The following is a 23445-nucleotide window of genomic DNA, read 5'->3' as shown; positions in this document are numbered from 1 at the left end:
GAAACAGAACATAATAGGACTCTTGCACTGAAATGAGAAAAACTGCTCACAAAGTGAGTCAGGGAGTAAAGAGACCAATGATAGGAGGTCATTCTCCGCCAGGTGACCTCAATTAGGTCAACTTTGTTTACTTTTCCCCGGTGGCGTCCATCTGAGGGACACTTCGGAGATCCACTCTGGGGCCTTTCATAGCATGTGTCCAAGACAAGCCATCTTAGATCCACTGCTAGTCAACGTCTGATGCAGGGACCACCCAGGCATCTCAGACTCAGAGATGACCAATGGTATCAAATGGAGGTCCGTGGCCCAATTAATATCAAACTGGGGGTCCTTGGTAAGAAGCCATTCAAAGCCTAGTGCGGTAGTGGATCAGGAGGTAGAGTGGCCGCTTTGAAACCGAGAAGGTTCCCAGTTCGATCCCAGGCTCCCCCAGAGTTAGTGTCGAAGTGTCCTTGAGCAAGACTCTGAACCCCTAGTTGCTCCCGATGAGCAGGTTGGTGCCTTGCATGGATTCAGGGTTTCCTCCTCACCTGACTCCGCCAGATGGGTGCGGCATTTAGTTCACAAGTTAAGTTCACAATGCGCTGAACTTGTGAATTCAATGCTGCCGCATATGGCTTAGTTACTGTAGTTTCCTCCGCCATCAGTGTATGAATGTGTGTGTGAGAATGGGTGAATGTAATGCACAACCATTGCAAAGCGCCTTGGATAAAAGCGCAATATAAAAGCACCATTCACCGAACTAGTTGTTGGGGAAGTAGAGCTCTTTGGTCAGCATGGACACGATAGAGGGGATCTGCTTCTTCTTGTTGCATCCGGGCTGCGAGCTGTACGACTCAAAGTGCCGCGCCACCTTCCCGTTGACCCTGGTCAACAACTGCATCAGCTCCAGGGCCCGGGCGTGTCCGTTCAACGTCTCACACAACGCCTGCATGAACCAGGATCCAGCGGCAAAGTTCCTCCATGAGTAGTATCCTATGGAGAATGGTAAAATCTCAATATTTTGTTGACATTTCCCGTTTGTTCGACTAAGCGCTAGGGTTAGGTTTACGCATAGTTGCATTCACCAGGTTAACATTCACCAGCGTCGGCACGTTAGCATTTCACCAGGTTAGCATTCACCAGCGTCAAACTAATGGGACGGCAAACAAATGTTACGTCGAAATAACGACATGCTCCCTGGAGAATGACCACATGCAGCATCCATTCACAAGCTTTCTCGTGTCAAGGACCTGACTAGAGAGAGTATATTTACAAGCCATTCTGGGGGCTTGGTCCCGAACCACAGGTTGAGAACCACTGGCCTAGCCCACCATCCCCACATCTGCTGTCATGACTTACCTGGTGCAGTGGAGTAAGCATACAGGAAGTCTGCCTCCACTGGAATCCTGCATTCTTCTGACGGTGTGACATCCACAGCGTCCGTCTGAATGTCACTGTCCATCTCCATGGAGTCAACGCCATCGTCCTTGTTGGTGCCACGACATGCCTGGTGAAACACAGGGGCACACGATGGTTACATAACACCACACAACATTTAACACAGGGGTCTTCAACGTTTTCAGGCCAAGGACCCTTTAGTTGAGAGAGAGATGAAGCAGGGACCCCCACAACCTGCTAATAGATTCCATATAGTTTCATTGTTTGACAGCACAATCATCAGTGTATTTTGGATTCATGTCAATTTGTGTTTCCAGATATTTAACCACTTGAACCGTCAATAATAAACTTGATCTTTTACTCTGTACTCAGTCTGTACTTTTTCTGCCTCCACAGCAAAGACATTAGTGTTTGGTTGTTATCTACCTGTTGTAGATAATTCTGGGCAATAACATTTCATAGCTTTGGAGAGTCTGTTTATTTACCCTTTAAATGTGTGCCCCATTTGTAAGTAACATCACTGCTGTGGGGTGGAAACCTGATTAAGTCCAAAAAGTCACTTTTCACGATTCAAATAAAAAAAATAGCAAAAAGAAGAAAACACTTTTGATGCTTTTGTGTGACGCTGTACTATGATCACGAAGGAAGTTAATTTAAAAAGGAAAAAATAATAATAAAATAGAAAGAAAATGGAGATCAGAGTTTTCTGCACGCATCTGTGGGACTGGGATGTGCCCATGAAGAATTCTGCTGTCGCTAGTTGTTTTGAGTGTCCTACATGTGACTGATTCATTGATTCATTCTCTGAGACTCAGAGATTTGCATAGGAAAAGGTACAGGACAGTACAGTTCACTGGTACAAGGTCAACTAAAGGACTATCTAAAGGACTATCTGGCTGATAGATAGATCTCAGATCTATCTATCCGAATATCACCTGATTTCAACCAACAGAAATCCTGCCCACGAAAACGGACGTCCTGGATTAATCAGAGAGGGTCCGATCGAGAACAGATAATTATCATAACTAGTCAGATATGTCCCAGAATATAACCTTTATTATGCCTTTATTTATTATATCATATTTCAACTAACATTACAAACAATAACAATAATCCTGTCAAACAAAAAAGTCCATATGACGTCCTGTAATGACGTCGAGATCATCCCCATATGGGTTGTGATCTGGCCTAGTTCTGAAGGACGTCATCACAACGTCAATGCACTTGGTCTGTTGGAATGCAGTCATAACATTTCACACATTTCTGCTAATGTGTTGCACGCGGTCTGTTGGAATGCAGTCATAACTATGAATGCATTTCACCAGAAAAGCCTGGAAATTTGCATTTCGCCTTATCGGCACGGCAGAAAAGCCTGAATGGAAATTTGCATGTCGCCCTATCAGTACGGTAGGAGACCCCGTTAGTACATTTGCCCCTGTTAGTACACTTCGTCTTATCGCTACGTCGGAAAAACTGGATTTCCCCATCACGAAGTCATTTGGCTTGCTGGGTAGGCTTTGTCTATTTTACCAGTTTGGAGTCCCTTCATACTGACCTGTATGAAGAAGAGTTTGGGTTTCCCCACCAGACCCCTACAGCGGTCTCCTCTGAACATCCCCGTCAGCTCTTTCAGCTCTATGCGGTCGTCTGTTCCATAGATCTTCCCCTCGTCTCCGTGGCTCAACATCACGCACACAAACGACGCACTGCGGCTGTGGTCCTCCTGAGATACTGTAGAGGAACAGAGGACAGATAGAGAGACATTGTTTAGATGTGTGTGTATACTGTATGTGTGTCCACTACAGACTATTCTTTCCAGGTCGGGTTTCTTCTAGTTGTACAGGATAAAAGCAGTGGTGGGCATTTTACCCACATTCCTTGGGGCTGTTACCTAAGCACGACAGTGGCGTGCATTCTCACCCAGGTTGTATACGATGACGAGTTGAGCAACATGGCGGAATTAGTTACAATTCCAAGCCTATCAGTGGCAACTTGAACGGCACCGGGCCGGAAAAGCGGACATCGCTCTGCTCGGTGCAGACACTCGCTCTACAAGCTCATAGCGCTGTAAATGTGCTATTTTTGAATAGCTAAAGTATTAAATAATGGTATAAGTAAGTGCTTAAAATCTTAAGTGACACAGATGCTTTCCAGGTCTAAATGGGTTAAAATGCCAACACGTCGGTCAACCTATTAAAAGTTGGGAGCGAGAACGCAAGTCTGCATTCATGTGACACGGGATCATCAGGAACGTTCATCAAACGTCTGACACGTGGTCAGACGTTGACCAACTTGTCACCAGGTATTACTTCTTCAGTTCTAGGCTTCAAAAGAAGCATTTTCGTGTTCACGGTTCACACCCAGTCCAAGAATATCACTGCTAGCCAAATAGTGGTGGCCAGCCGAAGGTCAGACAGGAACCTCTGACCACTGTACCTTTCTAAAAAAAACTTGAATGCCTTACGAGATCACACCACAGCTTCACACAAAACTATCAAAAGTGGTAGATCTACAAGCCTGAAACCCGGCGTGTTTTGAGCTTGTCGATCTGCTATTTTTGCTACTTTTGAAATTTAATACTGAAAGTAACAGTTTTGGACATGGTAAACAAACAGAGAAATCCAGGTGAGAAAACTGTATGTAAAGTGTTTTTGACCCCCACAAAAAACCTGTACAAGGGAACTGTGTTATAGATTAGACAACAATATGCCTGAGTAAATGATAATAACAACAACAATAATAATTATTATATAAATACCCTTGTATAGTAGTTTTTTCATCTGTGACACCTTCTGATCTTTGACTACTTTGACTTTGTAGCCGAGCCGAGTGAAGGTCTCCTCTGCAGCCGTTGCGTCCGCATCTGTGCCGTCTCGACAAGATGCGCCGCTGACTGTAAATAAAATACAGTAAAATAAAATAAATGGAAGCAGGGATTCTGTTGGTGAAGCCACGATGTTAAGCAATCTTAGAAATTGACACCATGACATCATGGAATTCTTCACAGAAGTGAACGACATACTATTTGCGAGGGTGAAGATTGCAACACCTTGTATCCTGATTGTCGTGGATAGTCTATTACAGTGTGGTTCTCAGGGTTTTTGATCTGGCATTGTCCAGGACGTGAAGAGTGGCCTACATCTGGCCTACATCTGTTGTACATCTTGGCACAAAGAGTGGTTAAAATCTAGAGTGATACAACTGATGATGTGTAAAATGCAATTAAAGTGTGATTACCTGTGCATCGTACTTGTATTGCCATTGCGATTATCTTCTAACTACCAGTGATGTATTTGGGACCTCATACTGTATATGGAGACCCCTGAATGACAGTCAACAATGTTATGTCAATCAATGCCCATACTGTATATGGGTATTACCAAATATGGGCATTCCCAGATATGTCCTTAATATTGATAACATAATATCCTTAATAATGTCCTTAATATTGATAATAAAGGAATCTCCATATATGGGTATTAATTTAGCGAATGTCCGTCCGTCTGCCGTCTGTCTGCATGCTGACATCACTGATACTAAACAGTGTCACGCCATGGTAACAGCCGCATGCTGACAAAATGCCCAAATTTGGAGATCGGCATGCTGACATCACTGATACTAAACAGTGTGGCCACCATGGTAACAGCCGCATGCTGAAACAATGCCCAAATTTGGGAGATGATGTCCACTGTCTGTCTGCATGCTGACATCACTGATAATATACAGTGTCGCCACCATGGCTGTCTGTCTGCATGCTGACGTCATACTCTGACGTCACAGACTGATACAACGGGTATTGCACAACTGGACATGGATGGTGACTATTCTGCCCAATGGGCATGGGTCTGAGTTCTCCAACATTACTTCTGAGACTCCTACATTCAATCCCTCATATAATGTGAGTATGCATACCCCCGGGCACAGGACTAGTACCGATGTCTCTGGTTCACATTGGCACATTTCACTCAGGTTTTTTCATCTTATTTACAGTATGTCACTTTGTCTGTTGACCTCACTCAACAACAAAATAAAAATAAAATAAACAAAAATAAAACATAAAACAATTCACAGGAGGCAAGCAGTGATCACCCCATGATGTGCACTGCAATGTAGTTTCAAATGCACTACATTGCAGATGCTTTTTTGACAGTAAAAAAACTAATAAAGAAGAAGAAGACACGTGGGCCATGCATGATCTGGGAAAATTGCCCCAGGAAATGTGCCAATCTCAACACAAAACAACGGTAGTTAATAAAACACATAGCAACTGTCTGTGATCTCACAACAACCACGTTAAAACGGAACCCTTTTCACAGACATATCAGTCACGTTTTCACTTTGTGGTCAGACCATCCACATGGTGTGTCTGTGTCTGGTCAAGTGAAGAGCTTCCCCTTTCCATGTCTACCTTGTGAAACTAACTGCGTGATGTTTGGCTGGAACGTTGCCTCACACCAACATGAAATGTCATTTTGTGAATACTCAGCATTTGAGACAAATGAATAAAGGAAGGACGCACAAGCCCATATATGCCAGCACGGCTTTTGAGCACTGAGCAGTTCCAACCAAGGTTGTTGTTAGAACATATTATGTGTTGTTGAACTCTGCAATACCAGTGTTTTCACGATGATGCTGCCGCCCTTTGTCTTTATAACCAGTTAAACCTATTGAGACCGGGAACGCGTTAGACTTGAACCGCTTTAACTGTTATTTTATGCTTTAGCTATCAAAAAATACCAGATATACAAGCTCACACTCACTGTGGTGCTAGCCTAGGTACCAGCCTGCTGCTACACTACGTTCCGTGGATTGGTTTTGTCACTTTGCCACTCAGTCTGGAAAGCCTCCATTTGATTTCTATTTCCGAAGTTATTTCTGAAGTTGTTAATTCAGAGTGAACATTTTTAACACAAACCTTTGCTTCTGGGGGTCCCTGGAACAAAATATTTTGAGATGGGGGTCCGCGGACAAATGCATATAATTTTGGGGTGTCCTTGCTTGAAATGACAAAGTTTGAAAACCACTGATATGGGTCGATTCTACAAATGTCTTAACAATCCAGTTTTCTGAAAAGAATGTATGTAGGCCTATGTTGCTATATCAGTGGTCATGCCAAGGACCTCCAAAATGATATGTATTTGGCCGTGGCCCACCATCTCAAAGGGACCCCCCCTAGAAGCTAGATGCAGAATATCTATCCTGCATCCCGTTGGCAAAAAAACAAGCATGCAGCCTGGCCAGACTGAGAAGCGAAGCGACAAAAAGCAATCCACTGAACGTAGCGTAGCAGGCTGGCACCCACTACTACCCAGGCTACTGTGGTACAGGTGCAGTCCTACCTTTGAAGGTCTTGTTGTTGATGATGATGCAGGTTCCCATGCTGGGGTAGTCCATGTTGTAGCGGTAGGGGTCAGAGGGCACTGAGACAACCCCATTATCTGAGTTATTTCTGCTGATGGTCTTGGGTTTCTGAGGCTGGCTGCATGGACAGACACACATATACGCACGCACGTATGCACGCACACGCACACACACACACACACACACACACACACACACACACACGCACACGCACACACACACACACACACACACACACACACACACACACACACACACACACACACACACACACACACACACAATGCATACCTCAGACACCCTGCAGAGCTAGTTTCCCCCCCTGATGCACAATTACACTTCATGGAGACTTGAGTTCAATAATATTGTTGTGTATTTGTCGCATTCCTAAGACAAAGAAATTATTATAGTAAATTTACCCCCATTGATTCCGCATGGGGACCAAATGGATTTGGGTCCCGGAATAGAGCATATGCGCGTGACATCATCATCATACCCGGATGTTAACAATTTGGGAGCCAAACTCGTTCAGTAACGAGATACGGCCACTGGAGGTCGCTGTGCCAAAAATGAGTCATCTCGTTGAGAGACGAGACAAAGGGTTAACTTGGTTACATGCAGCTGCATCCGTTCTGTGTACCCTGTGAAAGACCCTGGTCCATACGTCATACCGTGGCTCGCAGAGAAACAAAATGGAGGATCTAGGCTACATACAATTCCATTCTAGGCTGAAACATAAAAACAGCTTTATCTATGAATAAGATGCAAAGAACGCCAGGGAAGCAGAGATCTGCCTGTTTTCACGGCGACACTTTACCGCGATGGTCGGCCCCGGTTTGGATTTTAGTTTCGCGAGCGTTTGTAAACAAATGGATCTTCTTCCTCAATCGTCAGTGGACACTCACGTGCACACGCACAAAGCTTCCGAGGCTCTTCAAAATTAAAGCGTAAGTGAACGACGGCAGCAGCAACAGCTAGAAATGTTAGAAACCTTGGCTTCCCATGTGTTAAGCGGGAACGCCAACTGAGTGGCAAAAAACTACTTTCTGGCCTTGACAGCCCATACATCCTAACAGAAAAGTCCTATCTGATTGCATTAAACAACGTTAAACGATGTTAAACTCACTTTGCCACTCACTTTGCTACTCGATTTGCCACTCGATTTGCCATTCACTATGCATTGCGCATACCCTCTGTCAATGACCATCCGGAATCAAAAACCCCAAAATATTATTGAACTCAAGTCTCCATGGGGTGAGTAATCAATATGAGAAAAAGAAAAAGTCATTTTGGGGGTGAACTACTCCTTTAAGAGGCTATTTGCCATGATTATCTCACTGCATTCTTGAACAGTGTTTTAAATGCAGCACGTTTCCATCCAACAGTGACGATATAGGGTTGTATCAAAGACAAACGACATTCCTTCAACTTATACATGTGCTGACTTGTGTACTTGATACACGTCAGTTGTTGAACAGTCCCAGTGGTGTAAAGTAACCTGACTGGCACTGTATCGACCGCCTGAGGGGATTAGTCAGTATTGGGAGTGAAGGGTGTGTGATATGCTGTCCTCAGCTAGTCTATTTGAGAGGAGACCTTCTTTACTGTACGTTCTTGCGGATGTTGTCAAATAATTTGAGAATAGGCTATATAGGAACACTCTGGGCGCCTGCTGGCCTAGCGGTCCAGGTGCATACCGGATAGGCTCTGATGGATGACAACGTGGGTTCGAGTCCGGATCCCGGTGACCTTTTGCTGAGTGTCACTCCCAGCTATCTCCACTGTGTACTATCAAAGCCCAAAAGATAGCTTGAACAAAAGACAATATAGGAACATTTACGTGAACTCAGATATCTACTGTGAGAGACAGCATCGCTGTTTCCAGAGGCCAGATAACTGTGCTGACCTGCACAGTTGTAGGGCAGAGCTGTAGAGTTAAGACCTGTCCTGACCTGAACCTGGACTCATCTGCTCTCCGACAGACCCTTAATTATCAGATGACTTTTAGGTCAAAGGGATGGGCCGGTAACTTTCATTGTCATTTCCTGTTTGTACTTGTTTCTGGGATGTATACTGTTTTAGTAAAAATGCTGTTCATGGATTTTTACCGATTGCATTGAATTGCACATTTTTGGTTGCAAAATATAATCACTCATTCTTTTAGCCTCTGGACTGTTGTCTTTGCCTTATTGTGTCCATCTCTGGCGTCTTCAACAGGGGGCCCTCTCAGAGTTACTACAGAGGGGCCGCCAACTCTTTGTGTGATAGGATATATATACAGTATGAAATGGCACTAAGGACCTCCACAAAAACCCGAAGTGCCCTTTTGTGAGGTCTGAGCACCTGCCCCCTCAATGCTCTTTGGACGGCTCTGCAGCTATCCTGTAGAATACGTTTGTGTGCCACAAGTAACACTGTAACACTATACCTCCATTGTTCAGTCAAAGATCGCATAACTACATAATTAGATAGTCTTAGTATATATATCGACCTATTATACATTTAACACATTCCCTTCAACTCCCCCACGGGTACAATCGTACAATGGTAGGAGGTTTACATTGTGAAAGAGCTGCAGGTGGACGTTAACAGGTAAGGTTAGCCTGCAGGGGCCAGACTGCCAGGTGTACAGTTCCCTGGCTTTGTTGGTGTGTGTGTGTGTGTGTGTGTGTGTGTGTGTGTGTGTGTGTGTGTGTGTGTGCGTGCGTGCGTGCGTGCGTGCGCAGGGGCGCTGGAAGTGGGGTGCTGAGGGAGCTGCAGCTCCCCTGGTGGTGGGGAGGAGAAAAATAACTTTTTCGATTGAGAAAAATCCATTTTTTTTTTAATATAGGCCTATATATTCACACACACAGAGCTATATTAAAACAATAATGTATTTGACTTTGGGGAATAAAATATGTTGGAAAAAAGGTGTTTGATTATCACATGGTGACCTTGCCACCTCCAGTCAGAAGGGAAGTCAAATTTAAATTTTGTTTTAAAATAAATCCCGCTTTGATGGCACACCAAAGTCTATTTATTTGAAAACTAGAAACCGTCTGTAGGCTCATTGGTGCAAACTAACACCGTTGTATATGGGGAATAAAAAACAGTAGAAAACTGTTACAAAAATAATACCCGATTTTGTAGTGTGTGAGTGACTGTGTGTGTGTGTGTGCGTGCTGTGTGTTGCACTGTGTGCTAAAATAACTAGTAACTAATACAGCTCCTTGCTACACCGTTCTGCGGGGAATAAGCACCCGATTTATATTTTATAAAAATAACCCAAAACCGGATAAAAAAACGTGAATTTTCGGTGCGCGGCCAGAGGCCGCACGCATGAACTCCTCCAAGCTCAGCTCCCCTTGGGATTTGGGAGTTCCAGCGCCCCTGTGCGTGCGTGCGTGCGTGCGTGCGTGCGGGTGTGCGTGCGTGCGTGCGTGCGTGCGTGCGGGCAGGGGTTGACACTAAGCTCTCAGAGGCACTTGCCCGTCGGGCAAGTACAGGTCATGTTCTACATGCCCAAAGGTCATGCCCACTTGCCCGAAAAGTTAATTGTCCATTGTAAAATGATTGGTAAGATTGTATTTACCGTTCAATGTAAAACTTATTTCTTTACTTTCTGGGGCTGTGCGATAAAAAATGTCACACAATACCTCCAAATACAAATACCTACATAGCTATGATTGAATATGTCTGTGGTTTCACACTTGTTACATTCCACAGACCAGAAGACAGAGCGCGCTGGCCACATTCAGATGTTTAGACAGATATGTTGTGTTGTGTTTATAGACGGTTGTGTCCCCTCTCAAATGAGCACTTGAAAGCCTGAAAGCAGACTTCACCTGCCCGAAAGTTTTATTTACCTGCCGGGGGCAAGTGGGCAAGCCTTAGTGTCAAACTGTCAATGCCTGTGTGTGTGTATGTGTGTGTGTGTACACATACCTCTTTGAGAAAAATCCAAAGGCGTCGACACCATCAGCATTGTTCCCGGTATCTGCTTCACAGTCGGACATGATTTCCTACAACTTGAAACACTGCAGATTGGGAGGACAAATAATAAACATGGCCGGTCATAAACAATGACAGGATGAGCTTAGAAGAATGTACTACCAGTTTCCCAAACAGTTTCGGTCGTGGACCAATTTGTATGGGCTGTGACTCTCGCGAATAAATATCCCCTTTTTATTCCTACATATATATATCTTTTTTAAGATTAAAAAAACTATTAAAAAAAGAAAGAAATCACAACTCATCAATTAAAAACACCTATTAAAATACCTATTTGATAATTCCAAAATTTTTCAAAGGTTTGTTCTTTTTTTAATGATTTCCCCCGAAAAACGGGGAAATAAGTGTTTAAGAAGTAGTGACAATAGCTGATACATTGTGAGCTTGTAGATCTGCTATTTTCACTGGTTTGGGTCCTGGGCAAACGTCTTAAAATGTGCTCGTTTGGGTCTTGAGCTAAAAGGTTTGGGAACCAGTGATGTAGATTATAGGGTAAGGGTAAGTGTAGGGTCAGTTTCCTGACCTAAAATTTTGGGCACTCAAGTTTTCCTTCTCAGAGATTCTCTACATCAGGGGTCTTCAACGTTTTCAGGCCAAGGACCCCCTAGTTGAGAGAGAGATGAAGCAGGGACCCCCCACAACCTGTTCACAGATTCCATATAGTTTCATCGTTTGACAGCACAATCATCAGTTTATTTTGGATTCATGTCAATTTGTGTTTTCAGATATTTAACCACTTGAACCGTCAACAAACTTTTCACTCTGACCTTTAACTCTGCACTTAGTCTGCTCTTTTTCCCCTCTACACCAAAGCACTTTGCCGGAAATAGCCGATCTACAAGCTCACAACGCCTCGCGCTGCGAGGCGTTGTGAGCTTGTAGATCTGCTTTTTTTGGCTAAAGTTCTCAGAATATGGACACTAGGGTTAATATAAAAAAGGAGAAATACTTTCTATCCCTCAAAGATTTGGAGGACCCCTGTAGTAACTCTGAGGACCCCCTGTTGAAGACCCCTGCTCTACATGATTGTAAAGGTTGAAACAAGTTGCTACATAATTGAGCACGAATGGGGAAATAATGTTGCTGATTGTAGAGGAAGATTAAAATAAAGATGTTACTTTGTGGTCACCAGGCCTAGAATTTCGTCATTTTAGGGGCAAGGCCAGTTGGCCTTTAGTGTTGTCAAATTTTTGAGGGCACAAAGGCCAAGTGCCAGGGCAAGAAGGCCATCAATTAAAACAGTGATTTTAAGTCCACGCCTCGACAGTCATAATTAATTTTGCTTAAAGATTAAGTACAAACAAAAACTGTTGACATTTTAGACTAGTTTTAGTCATCATGACAATTATTTTACCCCTTTATTTACCCCTTAATTGGACAAAGATTGCCATGTAATCATAATTATTTCACACAACATTTCCTCTCATCCTTTTGATGAAAAAAACTATTTTAGGAATACAGTACAAGAGAACACAGAACACCTGTCCTGGTTATATAACCAATGTCTATTCAACCAACTGATCTCAGTACATTACAGTAGTACATTACATACAGTACAGTACAGTACAGTACAGTACAGTACAGTACAGTAAGACAATACCAGCTAGTAGACAATGTCCAGTTCATCCAACTGAACCCACAACCCAGTAGCCACAGCCTAACATTACTAAACAACACCTGCAGAAGTTGCAGAACCATAAGCATGTACACCACACACACACACACACACACACACACACCCGCGCGTGCATGTGCATACACGTGAGCGTCGCACGCAAACAAGGGGGCTAGTCGTTTGAGTTTGTGTTTGTTGTTGCTACACGCTAGGCTAACAGTAGACCAACATGGATTTAACTTTTTTGTATGGATTCTTTTTTTTTTGGCCTAATGCTAGAGTTCAGGTACGTGTACACAGCCGTTCACTCACATTCTCTCTGTCTCCACACATCTGCGCGGGGGGATTATTTCCATCACATCAGCTGGTTCCCTGTTCTAGCCTTATATATTCCTTTATTTTGTCGCGTGTTGGACGTATGGCTTGATAACGTTGGAACATGTTGCAAACATCCTCCATGCCTCTGTGACAGATAAACATCGTCGCTTAGTAGTTTTGTAACTTTTACTGCTGTGTCCATTCAACTCTCTCTCTCTCTCTCTCTCGCTCTCTCTCTCTCTCTCTCTCTCTCTCTCTCTCTCTCTCTCTCTCTCTCTCTGTGTGTGTGCGTGCGCTCTGCCACTGGAGATGGGATTTATGGCTCTTTGAAGTGAGCCGGATCTCTAGGATCCGTTCATTTCAAAGAGCCGTTCAAAAGACTGGCTCATTCTAGTCACTAGTTGTAGTTACTTTGTAGATTTTGATTATAATTATCACTTCAACCCTATATACATTTATTTCGGACATAATAGGTACATAGGCCTACCTGCCGATCTACAAGCTGTGAGCTTGTAGATCTGCTATTTTCAAATGTTTTTTCCCCCTACATTTTATTCATTGGAAAAATTGTGAAATGGGACATTTTGCATAATAAGTACTTTCTACTTTAACTACATTTTGATACCAATACTTTGATATTTTTACTCAAGTAGTTTTACATTTTTTATTCCAAACTTCAACTTGTGGCAGAGTAGTTCTACATTGTTGTACTTTTCCCACCACTGTTGTTCATTAAAGGAACGGCTCCCTACTGCGATTGCGAACCGGATCCCATCGTTCATATCAAAGAGCCGTTCAAAAGACTCGATTCGTTCGCGAACGTCCCGCCTCTATCTGCCACTGCATGTCAGAAAGCAGCAGGTGTTTGACCGTAATGCGCATCGCAGGACATATTTCGTACTCTCTTTGTTCGTGAACTAAAATGAAGACAGATTTTAGCCCAGTCTTTATTTTCGTCTCCTCTTTATTCCTCAATGAAATTGTGAACTGCTGTGGGCGCTGGGCACTGCATGGGACAGCAGGGGCACCACGGCCACTGTGGCCGTTTGAGCATGTCATTTTTCGAGGGGCACACGGCCAAAGAGAGGGGCAACGACGGCCATGGCCGTCGTGGCCGCCGTGAAATTCCTGCCCTGGTGGTCACAGTTCAAAGTGATACAAACTGCAACTCATTTCACAACTCCTAAACGGAACACTTTGAGGTTGAACTAAAAGTGAAACAATTCAGCGCATCTCCTTAATCTATATGACTGTAATCTCTATTGTAGGCTATGAATTTGTATTAGGTTCAAGATCCAAAAAATATTTATATGACAAGATATGAGTCTTAGATTATACTGCACAATTAAGACACAAACATGAACTAAGCAATATAATTAGCATTTGATCTAAGCCTTGTCGGCATGCAAGCAGTCTATATGCAAAGGTTTAAATGTAATTTAGACAGTTATTTAGACAAAAGAGTACAGATTCATTTGTTGACCTGGCATCCTAGTTTGTATAGTAATGTACAGATTCTTAATTTTTGTATTATAGCCTAATATTTAGACTGATGCTAGGTTATTGGTCTACCTATCCTAGTTGAGACACTACTGTATACGTATATGCATTTTATGTAGGTTGGTCTATGTGTTTACTTACTGTAAAGTTGATTAAGAGTGTCTGCTAAATGCTTAAATTGTAAATTTTAATTAACAGTATAATAACACAACACATAACACTACACAATAAAGTCAGTTCCTATAAATGTTATCTCTTAACAGCCCACCCTCTTAAAACAGGCCACCCACTGATGACAAATGCATTTTAAGGTGATAGCCTATTCTGTCTTATACTCAAACACATACAGTAGTAGCAGATTTAGGGTGGACTCAGGTAATGTGGGCCGCTTTTTGGTAAATCGCCTGGGAAACTAAGAAAAAGCAGTGCAGAACGCTGAATGTATTTTTTATAGTTAATATAGACTGTCCTTAATATATTTGTGTTAAATGTATGTAGGAAAATTAGATGGTTATTTTTTTTTAAATGTTTAACCTTAAAATGTCACACATTTTCAAGATTAACACTTTTCAGGTTTTTTGAGCCACCTGATCAGCTAAAATGGGCCACTTTAGGGTTGACCCCATTAATTCCTAGCTCTTTAAAATTTAACAGCCAATGACTGCACATGTTTCTTGCCACAACTGTACTTGACACAAAACAATCAAAATTTGAGTGGTCTTTGGTTGTTTTGGTGGGAAGAGCAATGTCTCAAAACTAGCCTGCAGAGGAGAATTGCATTGTCCAAACATATCTAATTTGTCAGTTATAAGTTTGACAAGTGAATAAAAAACAAATGCACATCGATAAAAAATATATATAATATATATGTAGACGGCCTTAACCAGAAACAATGCTTATATTTTGCATATCTAGTGTATTTTTATATTAAATCATATTTTTGTCAGTGGCCCATCTTACCCTAACCCTAATAAGGTAATGTGAGCCACTCATCTGCTATAATGAGCCAAAGCAAATCAAAGCAAAACAGTCAAACAAGATTTGGAGGTCAATTTAATTTCATTCATTGAATTTAATTTCAATAATGGTACCGTTGGAACCGGCTCGCCGTCCCGCACACGATGGTGCCATCGCGGACCCCCGCGGACCCCCAGGGCCGGCGCCAGGCCCCAAAAACCGGGCCTGGGGAGCTCCGGGGACCCCCAGGGACCCCCAGGGCCGGCACCAGGCCCCCAAAAGCGGGCCTTTGCACCACTCTGGCCGGCCAGGGACCACCAGGGACCACCAGCGGGGGTCCCCGGAGGTCCCTGCCCGGCCTCCGAGCACTGCCGCCCAGGGACCACCTCCGGGGACCCCCAGGGACCCCCAGGGCCGGCTCCAGGCCCCCAAAACAGGGCCTGGGGACGGCCAGGGACCACCAGGCACCACCAGGCACCACCAGGGACCACCACCAGAGGTCCCTGGCGGGCCTCCGAGCACTGCCGCCCGGGGACCACCTCCAGGGACCCCCAGGGACCCCCAGGGCCGGCTCCAGGCCCCCAAAACAGGGCCTGGGGACGGCCAGGGACCACCAGGCACCACCAGGGACCACCACCGGAGGTCCCTGGTGGGCCTCCGAGCACTGCCGCCCGAGGACCACCTCCAGGGACCCCCAGGGACCCCCAGGGCCGGCTCCAGGCCCCCAAAACAGGGCCTGGGGACGGCCAGGGACCACCAGGGACCACCAGGGACCACCACCGGAGGTCCCTGGCGGGCCTCCGAGCACTGCCGCCCGGGGACCACCTCCAGGGACCCCCAGGGACCCCCAGGGCCGGCTCCAGGCCCCCAAAACAGGGCCTGGGGACGGCCAGGGACCACCAGGCACCACCAGGGACCACCACCGGAGGTCCCTGGCGGGCCTCCGAGCACTGCCGCCCGGGGACCACCTCCAGGGACCCCCAGGGACCCCCAGGGCCGGCTCCAGGCCCCCAAAACAGGGCCTGGGGACGGCCAGGGACCACCAGGCACCACCAGGGACCACCACCGGAGGTCCCTGGCGGGCCTCCGAGCACTGCCGCCCGGGGACCACCTCCAGGGACCCCCAGGGACCCCCAGGGCCGGCTCCAGGCCCCCAAAACAGGGCCTGGGGACGGCCAGGGACCACCAGGCACCACCAGGGACCACCACCGGAGGTCCCTGGCGGGCCTCCGAGCACTGCCGCCCGGGGACCACCTCCAGGGACCCCCAGGGACCCCCAGGGCTCATTTCTGAAGGTGGCCCACCTAAGCTAACACAAAACATAATGCTAATGAGGTGGCCCACCTAAGCTGGCCCAGCTAAGCTTTCACCACAATTGACTATGGTAATGTGAGCCACTTACAAAAACGTCATTATTTATGAAAAATGATTTCATTAAGCAAAATATCAACATCATGCCTGGTAAAGGACATCTTAACACACATTTTGCACCAGTTTTTATAAATGTGCATTTGTTTTCATTGATGTAGTATCCTTAGCAATCTCAAGTTAAAACTTTGTGTCTCTGCACCCACCTTGCAAATTCTTCCAGCAGGTCTTGTTGTGTGGCTTAGCTCCTCCCATCAAAACGACTATGGACCAATCAAATCACTTGTTGGTGTCAAGCACAGCTGTGGCAAGAACATGTGCAGCCATTGGCTGCAAAGATTTAAAGGCACAGTTGCTAGGAGCCTGAAACTATGGCTGGCTCACATTACCTGATGGCCCACATTACCTGAGTCCACCCTACTTAACCACAACAACTAGCAATCACATGCAATGCAATGATGTTCGTCCACAGCAAAGTATCAGAAACAGACATTACAGGCATGCATTATTTAGCAAAAATAAAACAAAGACAAACCTACCGTTCTCAATTGAAGAAAGTGGAGACTGAGAGAATGAGGCAGCAGCTACGTTTCATACTTCTCCCACAGTTAAAGCTAGAACCAATCAGAGATGTGTAGGAGGGACATATGGTAATAAACCAGGTTGACAGCACACAGTATCTGTCACTGGCATGACAGACAGACTGATACTGTATGACTGACAGGCAGCTTTTCCTCCATGGATTCACATTTAAAACATTGAATGTACTTCAGTGTACTTTTACTGTACATTTTACTTAAGTACTGTACTTTTGAGGTATTTGTAATTTACTGGAGTAGGCTAGCCTATTTCCAATAGTTCTACTTCTACTTCACTACATCTCAGATCCAAATATTGTACTTTTACTCCACTACATTTATTTGAGAACCTAGTTGCTTTTGCAAATATTGATTATTATCACAAAATCTACATTAACCACACATTCAACCATTTGAAAATAGCCGGTATTATAAAGCAGATTTGACAGCACACACACAGGCAAGACAGTTACAGTAAATGAGTCACTCAGTCATTTAGTGTAAATAAAAGACTCAGTCTGAGTGACTGTGAGTGACAGACTGGTTTTGTTTGATGCATTCATATTTAAACCATTTTTAAACATTATGGGTTTGATAGTCCCTCCTCCTGGCAGAAAGTGCAAGTTGTTAACATGGCAAAGTCACAAGTTATCAAGGTTATCCCAGGTTATGCTTCTTCTACTACTGTTTATTTCGGCAATCAGCCACAAGATGCCGCTGTTTCTCCACATTGGCAGCAATGTTGTGAGGATGCATGTTCTAGCCTTGTCTAATCAAATAATGTATAAGAAATATCTTTCTTATATTCTGTGTCAATTTGGCCAATATTTGACCAGTTTTTATAGTATAGTTTAGTTTGTTGATTAGGCTACTTTTGATGTAAGATCTAAGTCTTGTGGATGGTAGCATAGGCTATTCTACACACCTGCTATACAAAATAAACAAGTGAACTATATATTTATATAATAAATAAATAAAACATACAAAGGTGAACTATATGTTTTATGTTATGCGTGTCGCTTGCTTTGATATAGTTCCATAAGGACCGCAGCCGAGCGAATGCCCTCGTACGACCTGCGCTTTGGGAAACGCAGAATGACCGCTGTGTGTCGCCGACTCGCCGGCCTCTGGATGTGTGTCAAAGTAGAACCCAAATGCAGGCAACACAGGTGGAGTTTAAGAGCTACCAAATAACAGGGCGGTATTGAAAGACAATAACCAGACTACACCACCTGGAGAATTGTGCCCCAGGAAATATAGATCTAAAGACCTAATTTTAACTACTACACCCTGGAATAGGCTACATTAACAACTCCTCACACAGTTCGTTTTACAATATAATAACCCAAGGCAGAAACGTGTTTTTAGCAAAGTACAAAAAGGCTTTTATTTCACTTAAACAGGTCATTTCATTAATATCGTCAATCAATACAAATAGAATGCATTCAATGGGAACAGTGTAATTAATGGTGAGTAAACAATAAAATAACTTGGTATCTATAATGGGCCAGTGCTGGGGGCAATAGGAAGAGGGGCAGGGCGACCAGCCCAAAGCAGTGGCATTCCCAAATAAGCACAGCAAGCCAAACTAAACAAAATAACAACAGCTAATTCATCAAAAAGGGGGAACTACCACAACCAGGGGCGGCTGCCTGTCACCTGTCCCAAACAGAGAGCCCCAGCACCAGGCAATAGAAACGGCAGTAACTCACAGTAAAATATATATTACAAGGATTCCGGTTGTAGACCATCAGGAGTGTGGTTATATTCAAAAACACACGAATGCCGTGTCCTCGTTCCGACTGGCGTTTTATGAACCAGGGAGGACTCAAAGAAATTACGGTCAGCTAAACAGCAGTTGCCACTAGAGTTCTCAAAGGGCCTGAAAATTAAGGCCCGGTCCTAACTGGTCCGGCCTGAGACCCGGCCTGACTAATTTGCATACGTTTTAAAAGTCGGACCGGGTCGAGTCGGGTCGTGTCGGGTCAGGTCGGGTTCGAGAAGAATTTGAGAACTCTAGGAGTTGCGCTGCCTAAATACTGGTAACAATCAGCCCACTGATAAGTGGGCGGAGGATGAGCCGTGAGAACAACGTCCATCCTGCTACACAAACAAAAGGGAAAAGGCTTACGTCGACATGGAAGTAGGCAGGGATCAAAACCATAAAAGCAGTCCAATACAGGCAAACACGTCCAAAAGGGGCAGGCTGAGAATCAAAGTCCAAAACAAGCAGAAGGTCAAAACCAAAGGAACACTAGTGGGAATCAAACACAGAAAGCACAACAGAGGGAGTCCAGGTAACACACGACTTAACTCTGGTTATAATCTGTCAGAGAATGAGTGAAAAACGTCCGGTTTTATAGGCAGTGGCTTGATTGAGGAGGTTAGCACAGAGGGGAACTGTTGGGCTGATGAGGTAATTGGAGATGTGGAAGTGTGGTGGAGTGTAAGTGTAAGTGGCAAGGGCAGACTGAATCTAAACGAATCTTACCTCGAGTTTCATACTGTGCGATGGCGCGCGGTTTGATTATTAATTAAGTGTGCCCGGTCTATAGTTCAGTTAAAGTTGATTTGCTTCTAAACTACCATGGCCAGCGGCCCTTATCACCTCAAGAAGGACAATAGCCACACATTAAGCCCGCACACCAGACGTCACGAAAAAGTCGACTGCAGTCCACTTTCTTTCTGCCCCCAGCCCTTCCTCCTTCATATCAGATACTAGTCATATCTGATACGTCTTAGTACGGTGCGGTTCTTCTACGGTTTTTCGTAAAGAAGGCATTCTTCATTTTGCCCATTAAGGTGGTAGGGGAGGTGACGGTGTGGAAGTAGAGCTCTTTGGTCAACATTGACACGATAGAGGGGAGCTGCATCTTCCCGTTGCGTTTAGCATTTTTTTCAAAGTCCTGCTTCACCTTCCCGTTGACTCTGGTCAGCATCTGCATCAGCGGCAGGACCGCACCCTGGTTGTTCAGCGTCTCACACAACGCCTGCATGAACCAGGATCCTTTCTTTGTGTCCGTCCATGACAGGCATCCTGGAGAAAGATGACATACAACAGTGATTCACACAAGCTTTCTCATTTCAATACCCTTCCAACTCACTTCTCCAGGTTTTAAAGCAAACACACATTTGTTACACTAATGTTATGTTATCATTAAAATCTTTGAGTTATTTATCCACTTGTAATATCCTCACAGCCCCACAGGTTGAGAACCACTGACATACTGTAAGTGTTGTCTTTACCTGCTTTTAATTATAGGCCTACTTTGTTTTTGTCAAAACAGTTCTAAAATAGTTAAAAATGGCCAATCTACAAGCTCAAAATGGGCCGCAATATCACAGCGTAGCTATTAGTCTGGAATCTCTGAGTGAAACCTGCATTCCGACTGAATTATTATTTTTATTTTTGTATAAACCCGCCCCACATTTGCACACTGGGCCCTGACTGGTCCCTCACTACTTCGGAGGGAGTGAAATCCAATCACAACTGAGTAGTGCCAGACCAAATCTGCCGAGGGCAATTCTTTTTTACTTATTTATTTATTGTAATGGCAGATCCGTCTGGTTTCCAGACTAGTTACCTGGTACAGTGGAGTAAGCATACAGGAAGTCTGCCTCCACTGGAATCTTGCGTTCTTCTGCCTTCTTGTCATCCAGATTTGTGAGACGACAAGCCTGGTAAAACACAAAGAGCAGCTGGTTAAGGCTATAACACAACATAATTAGGGTGATTGTGGGACGTGCCCCGTGAAAGGTTCTGCTGTTGCTAGTTGTTTTGAGCTTCGTATCCCATGTGCCCCCAGGTGTGTTACTGACCTGTATGAAGAAGAGTTTGGGTTTCCCCGCCAGACTCTTACAGAGGTCTCCTCTGAACATCCCCATCAACTCTTTCAGTTCTACGTGGACGCCGTCTGTTCCATAGATCTTGCCCTCGTCTCCGTGGCTCAACATCACGCACACAAACGACGCAACATCACTGTGGATCTTTTGGGATGCTGCGGTGTAGAGGACAGACAGAGACATTGTTTAGATGTGTGTGCAGGGGCGTCACAAGGGGTAGGAAAGTGGGACTGAGTTACTGGGGCCCAAGGTGGAGGGGCCCTAATAACTTTATCTATTGAAAAATAGCAGATATACAAGCTCACAGCGCGGCACCGAGTGCCGCGCTGCGAGCTTGTAGATCTGCTATTTTTGAAAAGTTGTGAAAATGTGTGAAAATCTTTGAATATATGTATTTTTAAGCGAACATTTCTAACTCAAATTTTGCTTCTGGGGGTCCCTGGAACTAAATATTTTGAGATCGGGGTCCGTGGCCAAATACATATCATCTTGTGGGTCCTTGACATAGGTTTCTTGCACACATTTTCACGATTTTTCAAAAATAGCAGATATACAAGCTCGCAGCGCGGCACTCGGTGCCGCGCTGTGAGCTTGTATATCTGCTATTTTTCAATAGTTAACATTCTTGGGGGGCCCGCAGTGAATCCTTGTACCCAGGGCCCAGAATTTGGTGTGACGCCCCTGTGTGTGTGTGTGTGTGTGTGTGTGTGTGTGTGTGTGTGTGTGTGTGTGTGTGTGTGTGTGTGTGTGTGTGTGTGTGTGTCCACTACACGCTTCCAGGTCGGGTTTCTTCTGGCTTTACTGTATAAAAGCGGTGGTGGGCATTTTACCCACATGTCTTGGAGCTGTTAGCTAAGCACGATACCTTGTTAAAAAACATTTAAAAGGGTTTAAAAACTATAAAAGAAAGGAAAAAGGAAAACAAAAGGGGGTTGGGGTTTATGTAAGGAATGCAAGTCTGAATAAGTGGGTTTTGATTGTGGTTTACCGTTTGAGTAGGCCTACGTACATTCTGCGGCTGCCCGATTGGGCAGAAACCGACTACATGTTTTTACCTTTTTTTCATAAATTAACGTCATACTACAGCTTCACACAAAAGTATCAAATGATCTACAAGCCAAAGAGACAAGTTTTGAGCTTGTCGATTAGATATTCTTGCAACTTGACCCCCCCCCCCCCCCCCCCCCCCCCCCCAAAAAAAAAAAAACTGGGAACTGTCTGTCGACATCACTGACTGACATCACGGAACACCATATATGGGCATAAACGGGTGAAACAGTCTGCATGCTTACATCACTGATATTAAACAGTGTCGCATGGTAACATCCGCATGCTGAAACAATGCCCAAATAATGTCTGTCTGACATCACTACAATGCCCAAATTTGGAGATGACATCACAGACTGACCTGTACACGTAACACCGTATATGGACATAAAAGAGAGCCAGCCAGACAGACGGATACAACGCGTTGCACAACTGGATGTCAATGGTGACTATTCTGCCCAATGGGCACCGGTCTGGGTTCTCCAACATTACTTCTGCGACTCCTCAGGGACATTCAATCCATCATATACTGTGCACTCATATACTGTGTGCACACCCCGGCCCGGACACAGGACAAGTAGTAATACAATGTTAAATACCGGTGCTTAGTAGTTTTCTAATCTGGGACGCCGTCTGATCTTTTTCCACTTTGACTTTGTAGCCGAGCCGATCGAAGGTCTTCTCTAGAGCCTCTGCATCCTCATCTGTGCCGTCACGACAAGACAAACCTGTAAACAAAGTAAAATAACAATGATGTCACCTGTGGATTCTGATGGTGAGGCCTCATCACCATCTACATTGACACTGCCATCATGGGAGCCCATGGGAGTATGCACATTGACAAGGGCCTGTTCTGCTGTGTGTGACCCTTTTTCACAGACGTATCAGTGACATTTTTCACTTTGGACCATCCATGTTTCATTGTCCACTCCAAGCCAAGGTTTTAGCTTATTCCAAAAAATTGCAAGTGTGATGGTTTTGATTGACATACCGGTATGTGAGGTGCTGTGCTGGCACTAAAGGTGAAAAGCTTCCTCTTTCGATGTCTGAAACTGCTTGACTTTTGGCCAGAATGGTGTCTCACAAAAAAGGAAAAAAAAGAAAAGAAAAAGGAAAAAGGAATCAATTTTATATGGTGCAGTCCTACCTGTGAATGTCTTGTTGTTGATGATCAGGCAGTAGCCCATCTCTGGGAAGCTGTTGTAGCGGTAGGGGTCAGAGGCCACATCAGTATCTGTAGCTTCACGTCTGGCCATGGCTTCCTATACGACTCGGTGAAAAGTGAAACACTGCAGATTGGGAGATAAAATGGCTGGTCAAAAAGCTGACAAGCTGAGCCTTGAAGAATTTCAAGTGAACTCAAATATTTGACCCTTAAAGAGTTGTCCACTGTGAGAGACAGGGTCATTGTTTCCTGAGGCCAGGTATTTACCGCATGTGCTGACCTGCACGGCTGTGGGGCAGGGCTGTAGAGTTAAGACCTGCCCT

At 44.6% G+C, this 23445-nt stretch overlaps 2 protein-coding genes across 2 annotated transcripts; both read right to left on the bottom strand.

Moving 5' to 3' along the window:
- Window positions 1-742: 742 nt before the first annotated feature.
- On the bottom strand, window positions 743-10736 carry LOC308302270 (caspase-7-like; the record flags this gene model as incomplete). Its single annotated transcript, XM_080746529.1, has 5 exons — window positions 743-975; window positions 1342-1489; window positions 2936-3111; window positions 6720-6859; window positions 10666-10736. 5 exons carry the CDS (start codon window positions 10734-10736, stop codon window positions 743-745), a joined length of 768 nt encoding a protein of 255 aa, XP_080602655.1.
- A 9069-nt stretch (window positions 10737-19805) lies between these two features.
- Window positions 19806-23213, bottom strand: LOC308302269 (caspase-3-like; the record flags this gene model as incomplete). The annotated part of the gene is made up of 5 exons (XM_080746528.1): window positions 19806-20104; window positions 20652-20745; window positions 20887-21065; window positions 22557-22685; window positions 23105-23213. The coding sequence occupies 5 exons, from the start codon at window positions 23211-23213 to the stop codon at window positions 19806-19808; spliced, it is 810 nt and encodes a 269-aa protein (XP_080602654.1).
- Between the last annotated feature and the right edge of the window lie 232 nt (window positions 23214-23445).

Source organism: Nannobrachium achirus, assembly GCF_963921795.1.
Source record: "Nannobrachium achirus genome assembly, chromosome: 17".
NCBI classification, from domain to species: Eukaryota; Metazoa; Chordata; class Actinopteri; order Myctophiformes; family Myctophidae; genus Nannobrachium; species Nannobrachium achirus.
This window is presented reverse-complemented; position numbering and strand designations above follow the sequence as displayed.